Source organism: Limanda limanda, chromosome 22 (assembly GCF_963576545.1).
Source record: "Limanda limanda chromosome 22, fLimLim1.1, whole genome shotgun sequence".
Classification (NCBI taxonomy): Eukaryota; Metazoa; Chordata; class Actinopteri; order Pleuronectiformes; family Pleuronectidae; genus Limanda; species Limanda limanda.
This window is the reverse complement of record NC_083657.1, coordinates 5,971,186-5,989,643: the sequence shown is the minus strand read 5'-3', so window position 1 is coordinate 5,989,643 and position 18,458 is coordinate 5,971,186. Positions and strand designations below refer to the sequence as shown.

The 18,458-nt window shown below is 43.3% G+C and overlaps 1 protein-coding gene across 1 annotated transcript; it reads right to left on the bottom strand.

The window, feature by feature from the left end:
- Positions 1 to 3,103: 3,103 nt before the first annotated feature.
- si:dkey-19b23.8 (uncharacterized) lies at positions 3,104 to 8,265 on the bottom strand. Its single transcript, XM_061095913.1, has 3 exons — positions 8,057 to 8,265; positions 5,557 to 6,260; positions 3,104 to 4,788 (listed from the first exon to the last, which is right to left on the bottom strand). Exons 2-3 carry the CDS (start codon positions 6,245 to 6,247, stop codon positions 4,703 to 4,705), a joined length of 777 nt encoding a protein of 258 aa, XP_060951896.1. The 5' UTR covers positions 6,248 to 6,260; positions 8,057 to 8,265; the 3' UTR covers positions 3,104 to 4,702.
- Positions 8,266 to 18,458: the final 10,193 nt, after the last annotated feature.

Here is an 18,458-nt window from a genome sequence, read left to right as displayed (position 1 = left end):
AAATGTAGCCTCACATAACTATGCCACTAGACGAGCAATAGAAGGAAGGTTTTCACTCCCCAGACCTAATACCAATTTTCTTAAACGCACTGTGGGATACAGAGCCATGAAGTCATGGAACCTACTACCAACAGAAATTATAAACGTAAATGTATGTTCAAAAAGCAAATAATGAAACACTTGGGTACATCATACTTGTGCCACTAGATGGTGATGTACTGTACATAAATGTGTAGTATTCTCTTACATGGTTTGCAGTTTTCGCTTCTATGGAATTGGATATATCAGTGTTTTATATCATGACAAAGTGAAAACTGCATAACCACTAAGTTAATTTTTGATATCTGTAATATAAAATTGTATGATCATTATTTGAATGTATTTTAACTTTTGATATTTGTAATTTAACGTATGTTTTAAATGTTTGATATCTGTATGTATGTCTTAAATGTGGACCCCACTAAAAGTAGCTCTGTCTTAGGGTAGAGCTAATGGGGATCCTTCTAAATAAACAATGAACAAACACAAAAACTACTGAACATAGCCCTAATTATTATATTTGTATTATTTATCTCCTCTTACCTGCCTTTGGGGATTCCTCATATGAAACTTATGAGATTTAGCTTTTCCTCAGCATTTTTATAGCATTGATTCATGTCACATTGCAAAAAGTCTGATTTATCCTTTGTGTTTTCTCAGGGCCCCCCCCAGTGAGGACCACCTCCTGCCTGCATCTCCCAGTGAGAGAGAGATAGCCGTACCTGTGAGTGCTTCATCCAGACTTCACTTGTTTACCGCAGCCAAAGCAAAGTCCAGCACGTCCTGGGACACATTTTAATAAAGACCAGCTCTGTTCTTCGTCTCCTGACCTCATTAACCCCCCCCTCTCGTCCCTCAACAGGAGGTGAACTGCACTCTCTTCTTATTGGCCGGCTACGTCAAGTACGGACGCCCTTACGCCTGGATCCGCTCCAATCACGAGCGCCTGGTGAACATCGGAGGCACCGACTCCATGGTCCGGGACACGCCCATGAAACTCAAGTCCATCGCAGACTGGCAGACGCGAGGTATGGAAACAATGTGAGGAATCCCAACAGGAGAAAGTTATTGTTTCACCGAGCTGATTCAATAATTACACTTTTTTCCACGAGTTAAATCAGACGCAGATGTGTGTGGATGAGGGTTGTTGAAGGAAAAATAAACATCTGGATGCTGTAGTTTATATTCTGCTGGATTTCTACGATTAATGCATTAGTATAAAAAATAATTTTCTGTCCTTTTCCCCCAGTTATCCGTGTGTGGGACATTGTGAGTGAGCTGGTTTGTCTGTGCACGGTTCCCTCTCCTTCGAACCCCTTCGCCCTGGACATGCGTTACATCCAAAGTCTTCCCCTCCCTGACCGGTTCCTGGTCACGGGCGCTCTACTCAACTTCCTGGAGACCTATGTGGTGTTTGGCAACCAGGACGAGCTGCACTATGACAAAGGTATGACTAGGGTTGGAAACTTTCCATGGGAATTAACGGGAATATACGGGAATTAACGGGAATTAACGGGAATAAACTGGAAATTTTGTGGATAATTTAGACTAACTGTATTTACCTTGTCATATACAGACGTAAATATAAACATTTTGTTTTGTCATAGGCTGATTTGAGCCCTGAGGAAACTTTGGGCACTTGACTATATGCTTCTGGATCGTTGTGTCATTATTAACATAGGTCTTTGCACAGTATTTGCAAATGTACACAGCCTTTCCTTCTACACTGGATGGGGTGAAATGTCTCCACACATGAGATAGCGCACGTGGCATTGTTCTGTAGAATAAGATGAGAAAAAGTTTGTAAAAAAAAAACACTAATGCAATGCCAGAGATATAAATAGTTAGCCAAGCAATTGGAATCATCTGTAAACATGTTTTACAATTGATGGATAAATGAATGGAAATAGGCTAGATGAACAGATGAACAATCCTCAATCAGCATGCTAATATATTTTCCCCAGTGATATCATGGAAACTTACCTGACTAGTCCTGCACACTACAGCAGGCCTCAATAGCCCTGCTGTAGAGTGAAGCATGCTGGGAGTTATCTGTGCATGTGATGGAAGAATGCACAGTGGAGGGTTGAAACTCAACATGAAACGTGTGCTGCATTCCATACATCTTTAAAATAGAGTTTTGAATGATGTTTTTATTGCTCAGGGTTTAATTTGCGTATTTTTTTTTTTTTTTTTCCAAAATTCCCAAAATTCCTGAGCTTAACTTCCCATGGCAAGTTTCTGGAAAGTTTCCAGAAATTTACCTGAAACTTTCCGCCCCTTTGCAACCCTAGGTATGACAGCTACAGTTTACAGTGACCTCTGAAAGCCAGCTGGTGGTGCTGTTTAGCTGCAACACAACTGTTCTCCCATGTGAAGTTATCAGCTCATGCTTTGGATGATTCGTGTGTGTTTCTCCTCAGTGGTGGAGGAGGTGAAGCCTCTGAGGCGACTCCACGTCCAGTCGCTGCTGGAGCTGCAGCGGCACAGAGAGGCGTCCAGGTCGAGCTGCAGCCCGACAGCGGAGGAATCGGGTGGAGAGGAGTGAACAGAACTCGTTCACATATTAACCAGAGCAAGAGGAGATGTTCTCGGTGCACTTTTAATAAGTTGAGGGAAAACAGACTGAAAATAGGTTGGAATGTGCAACATTTGACCAGAGGGACCTCGATTCTGTTTCATTGTAATAATCTGTCACTTGTTTTCTTATTGCAAACACATTGCACAAGGTTGTCCTGCCCAGTCAGAGCTGTATCTTTACTCCAGTTGGAAGGTTGTCACGTTATCAGATGTTTTGGAAAAGTGGAGAGAAACGCTGGGGGAAACAGTCACATGACTAAGATTAAAAAATCCCAGGACCTCTCGGCACCTCCAGTCCCTTCAATCTCAATCTCTGACTCCCACACAGGAATTCTGTTTTCCTCAGGCCAAGCACAACATTTTAAAAACGTCCAAATGTGGAAAAACAGAAGATCATTTGTCAGGGTCAAAGCTGCTTTGACCCTGAAGTTAAATATTTGCCTGGTTGAAAGTCAGAGCAACACAACGAGACGCACACGAGATGTCGTATAAAAACTTTTAATAATCCATAAAATACACATTTAATTAAATATGTACAAAGACAAAAACAGTACATCGATAAAAATAAATCTTAAAGCAGGCACTTCAATCTGAGGCGAGGGTTGTGCCGTTTGTAAAAGATACATTGAGAGTACAAAAGTGGCACAGCAGTCAGAACAATAAAACACACACAGGAACCTTCCTATAGCTTAGTTTTGGTCAGAAAGTAAGAAAGATAAGAAGTGGGCGGCGGCCTCGGGGTTCCAGCACTGATCCTCACGTCTCTCATTTGTAAACCGGAGACAGAAATCGCCATCGTGAGAGGAGGTTACGCAATACTGCACGCATCAGATCCCACCACCGCCACTCAGAACGGACTCAGGAGTTGTGAGGGAACCTTTTATGGCGTTTGGTAATGTGAACAAGTCGAGGTCCTGGGAGTTCAAGCAGCACATTCTGACGTGTACTCGTGAGGCGGCTCTGAATGCAGAGTCACGGGCGGATGTGGAGAAGAAGTCCGGGCGCTTTTTTTGAGAAGATTCGCCATCTCAGATTTCCTACCCTGGAATGCAGGTGCATTCCTCCGCTCGGGAACACAGCGTTCCCAGTGTTCGGACACAAACAAACCGGCGACTCATGGCCCAACGGGTTTTTATCACAGAGAAATGCAAATCATTTATCTTTGTGGAAAAGTCGGGAGCTGTGGTTTTGCAGGAAACTGTTGACCCTGCAAATTCTGCAAATTATTCAATGTTTGTGACGCAGGTAAGCGGCCCGTCGCCACAACTCAGAAAAAACACACGCAAACCCAGGAGGAAATTATAACACCTGTGTTTCCATACATAAGGATTGAACTGTGATGTGTTCAGGTGTCAGATTTTACAGTTGGAAACTTGGAAAGTGCTCGGAAATGACTTGTGTGTGAGACAGACGACCACTTGTGTCTGCCAGCATTGTCCTCTGTTATCTTCTGCTGTATCTAGATCTACTTGTTCAAAACTGCCGTGGATTAAAAGTGTGCTTTTGTCAGTCCAAATAAAAATCTTCATGACCAGTCACGAATGTCAGTTAAATAAAAAAGAAACTCAGGATTGAGAAACATCAGGTCTCTCGTCGTCTTTTTCCAGTTTTCCCTGCGTCACTCGGCCGACAACCAGCGTCGTTGTTGGGTTTAATCGTCTTTTCCCAACACGTAACACATCTTCGGAGGCTTCAGCATCAAGTGGTCTCCTTGGAAACAAACCAGCTGACGAGAGAGCCTCAGACGTGACTCAGTCTGGTCCTCAAACGTCTCAGCGGCAGCCACACGTCCTCAGAGGAGCGCTGACAGGCGAACAAAGGACGCCGTCAGTGGCGTGGCGTGCTGCCGTGGACGCCGCACGTCAACAGACGCCTGCGCTGCGACACGAACCTCCGAATCCACACACTCATCATCCTCTCACAAGCAGAGTCCTCTCACACACGCTGTCCAAATATGGACTTCCCCCCCCCCTGTCGTCCTTCCTTCTCTTCTGTCTTGTATAATTCTCTCCCTCCCTCCCGTCAGTGCTGTCGTCGTCGAGGTTGTCGTTACGTCGTTGTGATCCCATCGTGTTCGAGGGGTTCAGTTCCAGCTGTCGGAGGCGGAGCCTCTCCTGGTGATGGCCCTCAGGGGGCTGCGTGACACGGAGCCGCGCTTCTTCCAGCGAACTGAGGAGAAGGAGAGAGAGAGAGTCAGTGATGCTGCAGATCAACAGAGCACGTTGGCGTTTCAATATCCATTATCAACACAATAGGTGGTTTGACCTTGACTCTAAATCGCCCTACTGAGGCTATTCATTAACTACTTCCTGCTTCAGCACTAGAGTTTCACACTGTGGCTACGAGGGTTTTCCAGCTAAAACAATCTGTCCACACAAGTGTTTTGGTTTTCTGCTCGAATACAAGCATGTCTCCAGCATACGGAAGAGGATTAGGGCCACTGTGGAAAAAACAAGTGAGTTCTGAGTTTAAACTAAGAATTCTGACTTTTTTCTGAGATTTAAGTCAGAATTCTGAGAAAAAAGTCAGAATTCTGACTTTAAACTCAAAACTCACTTGTTTTTTCCACAGTGGCCCTAATCCTCTTCCGTACCCACGCATGTAAGCAGTTGTATTGTTATAAATTCAACTACACAACAGGGTCAGTAAGCTTGTAACTGAATTTCCCTGATGCATTCGGTTGTTTTCTTGCAGATGAAGGTCGCGTGATAGCAGCCTGACGAATCAGCTACGTTGTGTCTGCAAGTGGCTGTAAGTGTCTACGTCATCAATTCCTAACAACTGCCTGTCAAGACTCAAACAGCTCCGGAGGTTTAAACTAGTTAGCAGACTTTCCAAGCGTCTCCATTTCAGAAGCTCTAAAACTCCGGAGTGTGGACGTTTTTAAAACCCAGCGTAGTAATCTGGATGTAGCCTGTAGATCAATTGTCTTCTCACCTTTCCCCAGACTGGGTGGTAGGGTGGAGCTCTTGCTGAGGGTGGGCGAGTTGGACGACTCCTCCCCCCGTTTCCCCTTGGCCTCCCCGGGCGTCAGCGTGGCCGAGCCGTCCTGCTGCAGGTCGCTGAGCGCCTGCTGGAAGGAGTGGGCCAGGCACGCCGTCATGTCCCGCGCCCGCTCCGCCCGGCTGCACCAGAACACCCGGCACTGCAGCTGCTGGCCCTGGTGCTTGCAGATGTACAGGAAGACGTTGGGCCGGGTGGCGTCGGCGGCGCAGTAGGCGATGTCCTGCAGGTACGTCTTGGTGAGCTGCCGCCCGGTGCTCAGCTCCTTGACCTCCACGTAGCGCGGGCGCACCACCAGGGCGTGGTCCTTGCTCAGCTTCTTGCCGTTGGCGATGCCGTCCAGCAGGTGGCTGATGGCGTCCTGGGCCTGCTCTCGGTCCAGGGAGAAGATCTTCTCCGTGCCCAGGTAGTGGACCTTGAAGAGCGGGTCGCCGTGGGACAGGGACTCGGTGCGGTCGCGGCGGAAGCGGCGGCGGAAGGCGGCGGGCGAGTTCTTTAGCGTTTGCACGAGGTGGAAAGTGCTGAGGGACATGGTGCGTTCGGAGGAGACGTCGGCCGAGGCGGAAGCAGCCGGGGTCGTCTTCCTCTCGTCCGCCTTTCTCCTACGAATGGAGAGAAGTTTCATCCACTGCTTTTATCTGGAAGGACGCAGAGAAACGTTGATGAGGATCCAGTTTGAAACAGGAATAATAGGAAAGTGACAGATGCTTGAGATTTGTTTGTGAGAGTTTCTCAGCACAACCTGTCCTGCAGCTAGAAAATAAACCAAAGGCCACCGAGCAGGATCAGTAACACAAGTGACGCATTTCAGCAAAGAATAATTATTCACCACAGACACTCGGTCTATTAAATATTTACTGTCAGTCCTTGGAGCACAGAAGGTGACGGCTGCACAAAGGTGGCAAAAACAAATCAGATAAGCAGAACTCATATCTCTACACTATAAGTTACTGTAGACGACTGTGACCTTACAAACAAGTGTTACACAACCACATCTGACCCACACACACACACACACACACACACACACACACACACACACACACACACACACACACACACACACACACACACACACACACACATTGTCTCCCATCCCTCGGACCCTGCAGAACCGCATGTTCTCCATTGTGCTAAAACTTTATTTTTTCCCCCCTTTCTCCTTTCTCGGACATTCTTTCAACATCCGAGCCTCCTCCTCCTCCTCCTCCTCCTCCTCCTCCTCCTCCTCCTCCTCAGACGCGGGACAGAGAACCGCCGACTGTTCCAAGTTCGGTGGCCATTGTTAGTGGACCCCCTGTGCAGGAAGCAGCTTTGTACACCCCCCCACCCCACCACCACCACCTCCACCAAAAAGAAAAACTAAAATATGTCTCCCTGCAAAACAATGGAATGCCTGAGAGTGTGTGTCACACCACGAAAAGAGAAGCAGGTTGATCCTGAGGCTCGTGAAACCAGGGAACGTGAACATGCACACGTGTGGGTCATGAACATGCTGTGACAACACAACCTGAACTCAGACACACACAGACACACACAGACACACACAGACACACAGGCTGATATTTTGCATTGAACCAAGACTACTGTACAATACTGGTTCCATACCAAACACTTGATTCAGTCCAAATTTAAATCCATATTTTCTGCTGTCAGATCTAAAAGTGCATCCTGTTGTCTTTTTGGACATTTCTGCTTAGGGCCAAAATATTATTTCAGGATAAAAACAAATATATAAGTTGATATCGATAATTATTAAGTTTAAACACTGATTTTTACTCCTGAGTGAAGGTTGTGGTTTTAAACTCTTCTTTATGTAAAACACTTCACAGGTTGAGGTAGATCAACGTGTTTAAGCATAAGCAATATATCTAAATATATCAGACTTTTCCTATATCGTTATGAATGAAACATATATTTCGATAATTATTGATAATGTCTTATTTTCCAGCCCTATTCTGCTTATATGCATTTTCCTGTCCAACCACTTTATTCTCAATATGTAACTAATTCAATTCAGGTGTTTATTGTCATTGAACAGCTGTACAACGAAACTTAGGTGCAACTCCTCTCAGTGATACAAAGAGACACAACAATTAAAATAAATCAGGGATCAAGTGGCAAACAATACTTAAACACTTATTTCAAAGTAAAGTGCTCCTTCCTCTTATAAGCCGAATTATCCACCCTATCTTAGACTCCACTATAAACAACACAAACACATATTGTGTGATGTGTAATTGCAGGAACAGGTGAGAAAACCTTTAATTGACAGATTTCTAATTGAGGTTCAACGTGAGTCCGATAAAAATCCACTTTTTAGAGACAAATATCTAAACATCTCCAGACTCCATTCACATTTACCACAAGATAAAGAGTGAAAGCAACATTTTAACACAACTTTGGAGTTTTAAAGTGTTTTTTAAAATCTTACCTGCACGCGTTCATGCGATGCTCGTCCTCAGGTGAAGTTTCCCAAAACTCAGGTGCAGGGTTGTGTAGTCCTGTGCGTTGACAAACACACAAACACACACACAACAAACACTGTCCTCCAGCATGGAAACACTCCTGTGTCATTTACAGCAAACACACACACGCTGGGTGGATGGTCTACGGAAGCCGCGGGGTCTGCTCGGTGCGAGTGTGTTAGTGACTGAATCCCGGAGCTGGTGGGAGAAGCGTTTAAAACCACGCAGCGCAGGCGCGGGCACGTAGGACGCGGGGACGAGCATTGCGTCCGAGGGGCTGGAGGCGGGAGGAGGAGGAGAAGAGGGGGGGAGGAGGAGGTGACGTTCACAGACAGGAGTCACATCTATTCGTTTCACTTATCAGAACATTTATATAAAGTGTAATAATTCAAACTCAAAACTCCATGATTTTTGTCTGTCACTTAAATGTGCCTCGTTTTATACAATTCAACCAAAATACAGCCTGATGCATTTAATGACTTTGGAAAAAAATGGAAATTTTAAAGCCATATTCTTTTAAACCATATTTTACTGGGTTGTTTTAGTTGTTTCCTTCCTCTCCTTTCCTTTCTTTTTCCATCTCTTTCTTTCTTTTTCCATCCATCTGTCTGTGTCTCTTTCTTTCTGTCCTTCCTTGCTTCCTTCCTTTCCAAGAAGTGCTGTATGAGTACAGCTAATTGTTTTCATTATCATTTATTATTATTAGAAGAAGAAGAAGAAGAAGAAGAAGAAGAAGAAGAAGAAGAAGAAGAAGAAGAAGAAGAAGAAGAAGAAGAAGAAGAAGAAGAAGAAGAAGAAGAAGAAGAAGAAGAAGAAGAAGAAGAAGAAGTTATTAAAGCCAGTTAAAACACTTCATTATCACCAAACACACAATTGACAATATCAATATATCAAGTCTTTTTTAATTAATTAATAAAAAAATAGTACATTACACTTCACCAGTTTCTCCAGAATCCATCCATCCAGCTTCAGGGGTCACTGGGGAACTGGAGCCAATCCCAGCTGACATTGGGCAAGAGGCGGGGTCCATCCAGGACAAGATGCCAGTGTTGTCCAGAGTCGACATATAGAGACAAACAGCCGTTCATACTCACATTCATAGCTACAGACGGTTTAACTTCTCCAAGATTCCATTTTGAAATGTCTAGTTTTTGTCCATCTAAGAGTCCCAAAACTCAATAAAACAGTTTAGAATGATGGAAAACTGAAGTTGGAACCACTTATTGACATATTTGCTCTTTAGTTTTTACACAAATCATCAATATTGATCAACATTGTCGGTGAAAATGTACAAAACGTTGGCTTCTCATTACAATATTAGAGTTGACCTCCTTTCCCAAGCCCGTGACGACATGCCGCTCCGACTGAAAGTCTCACTTGACTAAATCCTAGCACATGTGCGACGCCATACTGTGAAAACATCTGAAACCCAGTACCTCTCATTTCCATCACATTGCGTCAGCGTCTGTCTTTAATGGGGATCGTTGGGCTCAGTGGCTCAGATCTGCTCCCAGTGTTTATTCTGGGGGCATTTGGAACAGTGGCAGAGGAAAAACTTTAAACGGTTCCATGTGTGTGTGTGTGTGCGTTTGTGTGGGTGTGTGTTTGGGGGTGTGTGTGTGGCTGGGTGTGCCTGACGCAGGGAAACAGTAGGGCCCCTGTTGCTCCTGGGTTTGGCCCAACAACAGTTAGGTTCTGGACGTCACACTCGCCTCGGGGCCTCGCTGGACACACTGGAACTATTCTTGGGGCACCAGTGACATAATGGTTCATCTCAACGCAGGCGCCCACCCTCACGGTATATCTGCTAACGGCCAGTAAGAACAGTGTCAAACCAGTGTCAAACCAGTATAAACCACAGCATAGGGGCAGCTGCTGCTCTGGAACACGTGAGAGCATGTTGTGACCTGTTGCATTGAAGGTATATCTTATTCTCCATGTACCCAGGGAGGGAACCATTCAGCAATTCCCTATAGAACAAACAACATAATACAACTTGAATCCTCTTTTAAAACATTATCAAAGTTGATCTAAAAGCCATTTGCAACATTTATTGATATGTCTGGATATCTTATCTTTAGCCGTGTGGGCAGAATTGCTCAAGGGATGAAAATAACTGGCACCAACACAACAACTAGACATTTATGGCCCCCAGAGGATGATAAACACTCCTGACTTTGATCCCCTGTCCTAGATATTTATGGTTCAGAGGATATCTTTGGAACTGTCAAACGGATTTAGTGATTTAAACTTTTCACCTCCTGTGAAATCATTCAACCCGAGTGGTTAAACAGCAAAGCTTGTACAAATATAAAATATCGGAATTTGTTTTTCAGTGTCTAACCCATCAGGACAAACTATTCTAAATGAATAAATATCTAATCCTGAACCCTGAGCCTTTAATCGGTATCAGAGAGCAAAGCCTTAGCGGGTGTGGCTGCTACAGATCCTACAACAGCTAATAGGGAGCTTGTACTTAAAAAGTCCTGAATAAGACCAGAAACTGAAACTAGTTTACAAACCTCTGCCCAGGTAGTCACACGTCGATGTGGAGGCAACACAGACGACCTCTGACTCCATGGGCGGTTCAAGCAAGTACAGCGCAGAAAATAAAAAGCTCCTTTGATGGAGAAAGTCAACACAGTTCAGCTGACCTGCGAGGAAATTTGAGAATTTCTAGGAACAGAAATCACAGCGTGTGCGTTTTATAAGACCAAGGCTGAGAAAGGGAAAAAGAACAGCCCGTTAATGAGATTAGGTTTTTATTCAGAGATTGGAAATAACTGTCTGACGTGGGACAGAAGGATTTTTTTCCAAATCGAGTGAATCAAAGATGAGAGTCCTGATTCCAAGAAGGAGGTTTACAGAGTTATCTGCTGGAAGAGATATTATCTCTGCTGGTTATGCAGCTTATTTAGAACACAAACACATGCTTCTATTGTGGGAAACAGGGCAAACTGAAAATTAAGGAAGTACAATAACACTATATGAACCACGGCTTATTCATGGAAGTGTTTTACACCCACTTCTCTTTTTCGAAATTGTAAATCAAGCGCCACAAGCTGTGAGATACACGAGTATTTGCACTGATGTGTATCTCCAGCTTGTCAACAGTGAAGACAGTGTTCCAGTCCAATGTTTGTGTGAGTCACAGTGAAGTAAAAGTACAATACAGTCTGTCCTCAGGTCACCGGCCATGTTGGCAACGCCCACAGACGAAGGGCAATTGCCTTAGGTCTCAACTGTCCTATGTGTTTAGTACTAATTAGCAAGTATTCACACAATTAGCTAAGATTGTGGGAAAACAAACAACGTAAATATCAGCATGTTAGCAGTGTCATTAGTATTTATCTTAAAGTGCCTATAGCTTCCTGTGTATATATAAATGACAGAAGCAGAATATGTGGAACAATTTATATTTAAGCTGTCGTTGTTTAATAGTATTAAAGGCTTTTAAACTCAATGACTTATTTAAAATTTGATTAATTCCAGGTAAAATAAGTCAAAATGAGACACAACCCTCATTCACAGTCAAAACCATCAAACAGAGTTGTGTATGTTTTTGTCACACGTGAGACACATGACCAACAGCATGTCTCTGTGTGACATGCTGTGTGTGTTTTCTGCCAACGTCGTCTTCTGTGGTCACACCAGTTGTTGTTGTTTACGTAAATACCACTTACGCACGCAGGGCATTTACCTCGAGGAGGAAGTCGGATGTGGCCTGGAGATATGAAAAACAGGAATGGTGACAGTAGAGATATGGGTCACTCGCTGTTCTCAAATATTTACAATGGAGGACATGAAGGGACGCAGGTGTTTGTCCCGTACAACAAGTATTTTAAACACGTCATCCAGTTCCAGGCTCATAAATTCAGCTGAGGTTTTGTTATATAACTCGAGTCAATTTGATTTTCATGTAAATTCTCTGCAAATGTCGAGATATATGCAAAAGTTTCAGTGAGTTGGTGGGTTAGAGAGAGAGAAAATTAAACATTATGGAGTTGATATCAAGTTTTTATCGTTCATCATAAGATTTGACTGGTTTTAAGAACAAAACCAATGCAGGATGTTGGCATTATTGGGAAATAACAAGGGAGAGAGCATGGAAAACCACTGAATTTGCAGACTTCCATTGGTTTGACCCTGATCAAATGTCTCCAAGATGAAAGTGAGCAGATTCAATCCTGTGGAGTGTGAATCTCTATCCTCACTCCCTGGTTACACCTTCCGGAACAAGTTCAACAGGCCTCTTGTTTCATACGGGGAAATGGATCACTTACTCAAAAGAGAAGTCATCGACGGGAGGGGGGGGATTCATTGTATTTGCTGGCCTCATTGTTACGTCTTCCTGTTATTCGTTGGAATTCAAAGGAATAAAATCGGAGGAAATTACTTAACAGTGAGAAAAAGGGAAGAAATGGGCGGCGTCCACTTCTGATCATTTGGAAATCTGACATTACCCCATAAATTATGATTTCATGGTAAGTTTTGCAGAACTACAGGGGTTTCAGTGTTGCTTGAAAACTTAGTTAACCCCCTCAACACACACAAATACACACACATTCCACTCCTTTGCCTCCTGCCAGTGAAGACTCCTTGCAGTAGAGCCATAAGGGAGAGGCGCTTTCCTCAGGATGTTACTCCCGCAGCTCACGTGCTGCTGTGTGTTTAGAGTCGACGCCACGATGCACATCACAAGCTGCTGGTTTCAGTGGAAATACAGGAATCTGTGGAGCCGCTGTGCAGCTGTTTCCCTGTTTGTGGTCAGGGAACATAAGAGGGTGTTGGTCTTGTAAACGCCACAATATGCCGATTAAAAAGGTTTAATTATTGTGTGAAAGTGTGTCTTCGGGATTTACGGAAGGTTTTACTTTCAAGACCTGTGGGAAATCTCAGCATACAAAAATCTGGGATTGCGTTAAATTTCTTGGTTCCCTTTAAACATAAAAAATCCCAGCGTTGAATACTTTGGTTGCCTTTAGTTGACTGTGTCGCCATTCTTCAATTGCTCAATTACTTTTTGCAAATGTCTCAACTCTATATAAAAATGGATGACATGACAGATTCCCAAAAGTGAAGCCAAAGCATCTCTATCGCCCCCTGATGGCTGCAGGTCATAAACCTCACATTCTCCATGTTGGTGGACGGGAAAAGAACACATTGAATAAACTAATTGTACTTATTTATTTCAGTAAGTGTAACCTGTCCACACACCTGTCTACAAATATGCACGACAGCTCAAAACTTGCACAGCAGCCCTGAGGCTATTACACTTCAATAAAAGTTAGAAAGTAAAGTGTGTTTACTGTGGCAACAGGTTGACATGTAAGTCGGTGTTGTCTGTAAACGTGGCTGATCTCAGTTTTGACCTGCGATGACAAGAAATGCACGTTTTCCATACTCACACACCTGGGGTTAGGTAGGGAAGCCGCAGGTTTAACAGAGGTGTCATCAGCAGGAATATATATACGTCTCTGTTTGATTTGTGAATGAAAGGATGTCATTTATCCAAATATTAGCGACACAGATTGTTTTTTGCCGGCCGCTTACTGAAAGTGAATTCCTTTGTGCCCCTTACGAGAAAATATTAACCGGACACTCTCAAGGAGCTGTGCCAGAATGAGAAACTCCTTTTATTTCCCTTACAGGAAAGGTGGTTGTATATTTACCTTTACCGAAAATCTAGTGTTATCGTTCAATTTCTCGACTGTGCCTTTGGCCAGAGTCCCGTGATGAGCAAGTGGCCGTGTGACCCGACCTTTAAAACATATCACATGGCTTAGGCCGTCTGAGGCGAAGCTACACAAAAAAAACACACAAAAAAAAGCCACCTCTGCCACCTCTGAGTGATCCAAAGCTCACAACTGGCTCCAGATGACCTAATAAGGCATGTTAATGGAGCTCAGGGAATGACACCCTGTCTGCCTTTTACCATCCAGTTATCTTTACACCAGGGTTGCGTCAGTCAGCGAATGAGCTAATTTCCTGCTTTTCTTTTCATTTCTCTAAGTGAAGGGGGCTTTAGGTATGATCACAGCAGACAGGAGGAGAAGTTTGGGGAACTTCCTTGAATCCTAAGTCTTATTTTCACGCCGTCATGTTGATAAGGAGATTTCTTGAACGCCTTTTTTGCAGCAAGAAACTTTAAGCCAAAGAGAGACAAACCAATTTTGTGACATTCTTAAAATTAGAATATTTGGACTCTGTATGGCCACTGTATCTCCAAAGTATACTATTCATGATAAGCAGAGTAAAGGCGCTAAGCCACTCAAGCAGCTCTTATCACAATACTTTGCTCCTTCTGGGCGTTTCTTTGTTTTCTTATTGATGTGGTGGAGAAACTAATCAGGGATTTTATTTTCAAAGCAAAATAAGGACCAAAAATGGACATGATGGAATCTGTTCACTTGGGATTCCTCTTTTGTTTTGACTGTGTCTCCGTCCCCGTCCACCGGGCCATTCTCATTCTGTCATGTTCAGCTCTTTTGAGATAAGCTGCGATAAATGTGGTGTTGACTGCTTTGTTGTGGAAATGCTCCCGAGCTCAGGGACCAATCAGAACCTAGACTAAACAGGATGAGGAGGTGGCTTCCTGTTCGGCCCCCCGACAGAGTCGTTGTTATATGGGACTGTTCTGAATCTGCAGGAAGGACTTTCACAGGCCGCCAGCCAGAGGAACAATGGCTGTAGAAAATGAAAAGTTATCTAGGTCAGAATGATGAGTTTGAACTAAAAGCTGAAGTCCAACAAAATGAAAATGCTTTTATTTGTTTAATTGTTATAAAATGGAAGTATTTGTATGATGGGGTACATGTCAGATTGTTTCATGAATAAGAAACTCTCGTCGACACAGACCTGGAAACAAACCTGTGGGATTATCTGCTAAATGAATTGTCACCAACCCGAAACAAGCTTTTCTTTTTTAGCGCATGAAAATGTCCCGATAACAGGAAATGAAATTGTCCCTTGTCAGCTGTCACTGCACATGATATTGTTGTCACTCACAGCATCACGTCTAAACGGCTGATTCATTTAAGTTCATGTAAAGAGTAAAGACGAGGTTGTGTCACTTTTCTTGAGCATGAGACGGTTTATTACATAACGCTGACATTATTCACACCTAATGAACGAGAAAGACGGCTTCCTGTGCGTCAGTTTGAAAAGGTCAATGTGGAAAAAATCTTTACAGCAAAGTTCTAGCGCGGTCTTTAAAACAGCATGAGGTTAAAAGTCCTGGCGTTTTAATAGAGAGGTAAAGATTCATACCTGGGTTTTTAAAGGTTATTTAACATTAGCTCTGATTAAGATCAAGATCCAGAAGCTAATTAGCTTTAGCATAAGGTCAAGCATGAGGAGGAAAGATGATTTGTTCTTTCGACCAATCGTAGGTCAGTCTCAGCTGTCAATAATGAATTTGAATCTCTTTTTATAGAATCAAATAACCAATTCAAACCAAACTTACCAGCAACAAACACTTGACTATTCATCAGTGGGATAAGAACGACCTTAAAACGCTTGGTTTTACGTCCCATTCACTAACATGGGAGAGACAGGGTTTATGAGCTGTACTACAGGTGACCATTAAAACGTTTTCCATCGCGTCATCCATCTTTACATACAGTCTGTCTTCTGAGCATTTTACCTAGCTGCTTCTTGTTCTTACTTTCACATGTGCTCTGAAACCAAGCATATTTTTCTATGTGTTGTCGTGGATATCCCGGTGAGAGGCCCCTCTCTCTTTCTTACTCACAGTCCACTGACTAATACCTTCTACAATGCCTCTGCCTCCCCTAGCAGCCTGTGAGTCCTCTGTAGTGCGTCTGTAAAAACTGTCAGGGGGCGTCTTACCCACGTCATCTGCAGAGCCGGAGAGGCCGCTGATGAAAAACCACGGCAATGCTCTGGTTCTGCTGCCTGCGTCCAGCCAACGGAGCAGTTAGTCAGTTCTAAGGAGTCACACCGGCCCACTGGAGCTATTAATAGCAACATAGACGGCTTTATTTTCTCCAGGAGAAAGCCAGCCCAGCAAAATCCCCCTTTCCCTGCTCATTTCCTCCCCACCCTCTACTCAGCCATGTACTAAATGTATTTTTAGTCTCAAGCAACTAAAGGCTCCTATTTATAACGAGATTTGTGTGTAGAATCAACACAAATCACACGAGAGCAGTGAAGATAGAAGAGCATCAGGGTCACATGCAGCAGGCTGCAGGTAAATGAATACAAATCATCATGTGAGAACTGACAGTGACGATCTCTGACATATTTCTCTGCTGATTCACTCGTCAGTTATTACCACAAACCAGACTTCACACATGACTTCACCCGCTGAGGTCTCGTGGGTTTCACAGACAATCATTACACGGCTCTTAAAACAGAAGGAAGGTAAAGAGGGGAACAGGTTTTTTGGAATACTTTGACACAATCTATATCTTGCGTGTATTTGTTTTTCACAGAGTCAAAGGTCAGATAGAAAGTCATGAAGAAGTTCTGAAATACTTTTAAGCTTTGAAAGATATTTCTGTTGGATTGATTTATTCAAAAGACAAGAAGGCCGTAAAATAAATGCAGTCGATAGAAAAGCAGTAAATACAGAAGCAGAAAGTAGCTTAAAATGTAAATACTCAAATGAATTAAGTGTACTTAAGTATTCAGTTTGGAGATAACATTTGTATACACTCAAACTATAGTCCCCTTTCTCTATTGAGGCTTGAGTGACGTCAGCCAGCCAGAGGGGTTTCATGTGTTCTACCTGCTGTGGGTGGATCTGCGTTGACAGACTCTTGAAACACATAATAAACAGCTGGTATCGAGCGTGAGGTCATATTGAGGTATTTTGATTTGATCAGCTCACTATTTAAAAGTGTTTGTTCCACCTCATGAACTGCGATGCTAGATTAAGACAAATTCACTTGACAGGCGTATCTAAAGAAAGACCTGTGCGTCATCTCTCTCTTAATGAGTCATATCTTCAGATCCACTCCGTTTAGATCTATCTTTATATATATATACATTTATATATTTCCCCTCTGGTCTAGTTAATGAATTTGGTCATTACTTCTCTCACCACGTGGTTCTCAGTTCCTCTAACATGGCGCTCAGTTGACTGGGACTCGCCGTTATGTCTGTGAGAGACAGTGTGAGTTAATGAGATCATTCTTATTTCTGGGGCTGAACTTCTCACTATGATTACATGTCGACACGTGCGTCATCACCAGATCTTTCTACTGAATAGAACTTCTTCACAGCTCCTCTGTGAGATCCAGCCCTTTTATTTAATATGATCCCTGGATGTAAAACTGCATCAATCTGTAAAACACACAGAAACTGAAGCCAAAGGCGTCGGTCTTGTTAATAGTAAAATAATCCTCAGCTTGTGGTTAGAAACAGAAACTGAGTTGTTGAGGACAACGAGAAAATGTAACCGCCGAAAAGATGCAATAATCCACCGTGAGTTATATTTTGTGTATTGGGTGAAACTAATAAAACTTGAGTGATTCATGAGAAAATATTTAACCTCTACAGTACAGGATGTTCATTTCTCCACTGCGGATTTCCCACACATCCATAAATCTCCCTGAATGAGGCACATCAGCTTCTCTTCCAGCAGCTCAGACATGAAACTCACACCACAAGTCTGAAACCTTGCTACGGCTCCCTCTAGAGGCGGAAATTATTATAACAACCCCATAAAAGCTACACACTGCTTAGATATGAATGTGTTCAGTGGATTTTTACAGGGATTTATCAAAATTAGGACTTATCTTCTGATGATGTCTTACGGTAGTGCTGAAGGAAAGGTGGAACGTTCCCCTGGGAAGCATGAAAATGGATAAATGCAATCTAGAGTTTCATACATGTACACATAGAAACTGTTACCTCACAGATGAAGGTCAAGGGGTTAACAAACCCCAACATCTGGGTTGATCCTCTGGGAATCGTCAACATCCACATCACATTTCATAAAACCCCCTGTGTTATTACTATTGGACTGATCCGGTCGAGGAGAAACTCGGACCTGACAGAGGCCTCAAAGGTCAAGAGGGCGCCACAATATCATCTTCTGAGGACCGTGACATTTAGCTGTAGAGCATCTAAATCAAAGATCATCTGCAAATAGAAACAGTAGTTATTTAAGCTACTTTAATTTTGACAACAGTTTGCATTGGCTAATAAGCAGATAATTAAATGCATTTTGGGTCATGTCATTTCAAAAGGGAAGGTTAAGGGAGCGAGCTGGAAGGCCCAGTGAGTCACAGGCAGATATATTTAGCCCAAAATGTCAAAAACTATTTACAAAAACCATGTAATAAACCTACAGGCCAATTAAAGAAGGCAAATGCACAAAAGCAAGCTAACAAACCACCA

Coding starts and splice junctions, on each gene's coding strand:
- si:dkey-19b23.8 (XM_061095913.1), bottom strand. CDS start 6,247: ATGAAACTTCTCTCCATTCGTAGGAGAAAGGCGGACGAGAGGAAGACG. Junction 4,789..5,556: donor ACCACCCAGTCTGGGGAAAG/GTGAGAAGACAA, acceptor CCTTCTCCTCAG/TTCGCTGGAAGAAGCGCGGC.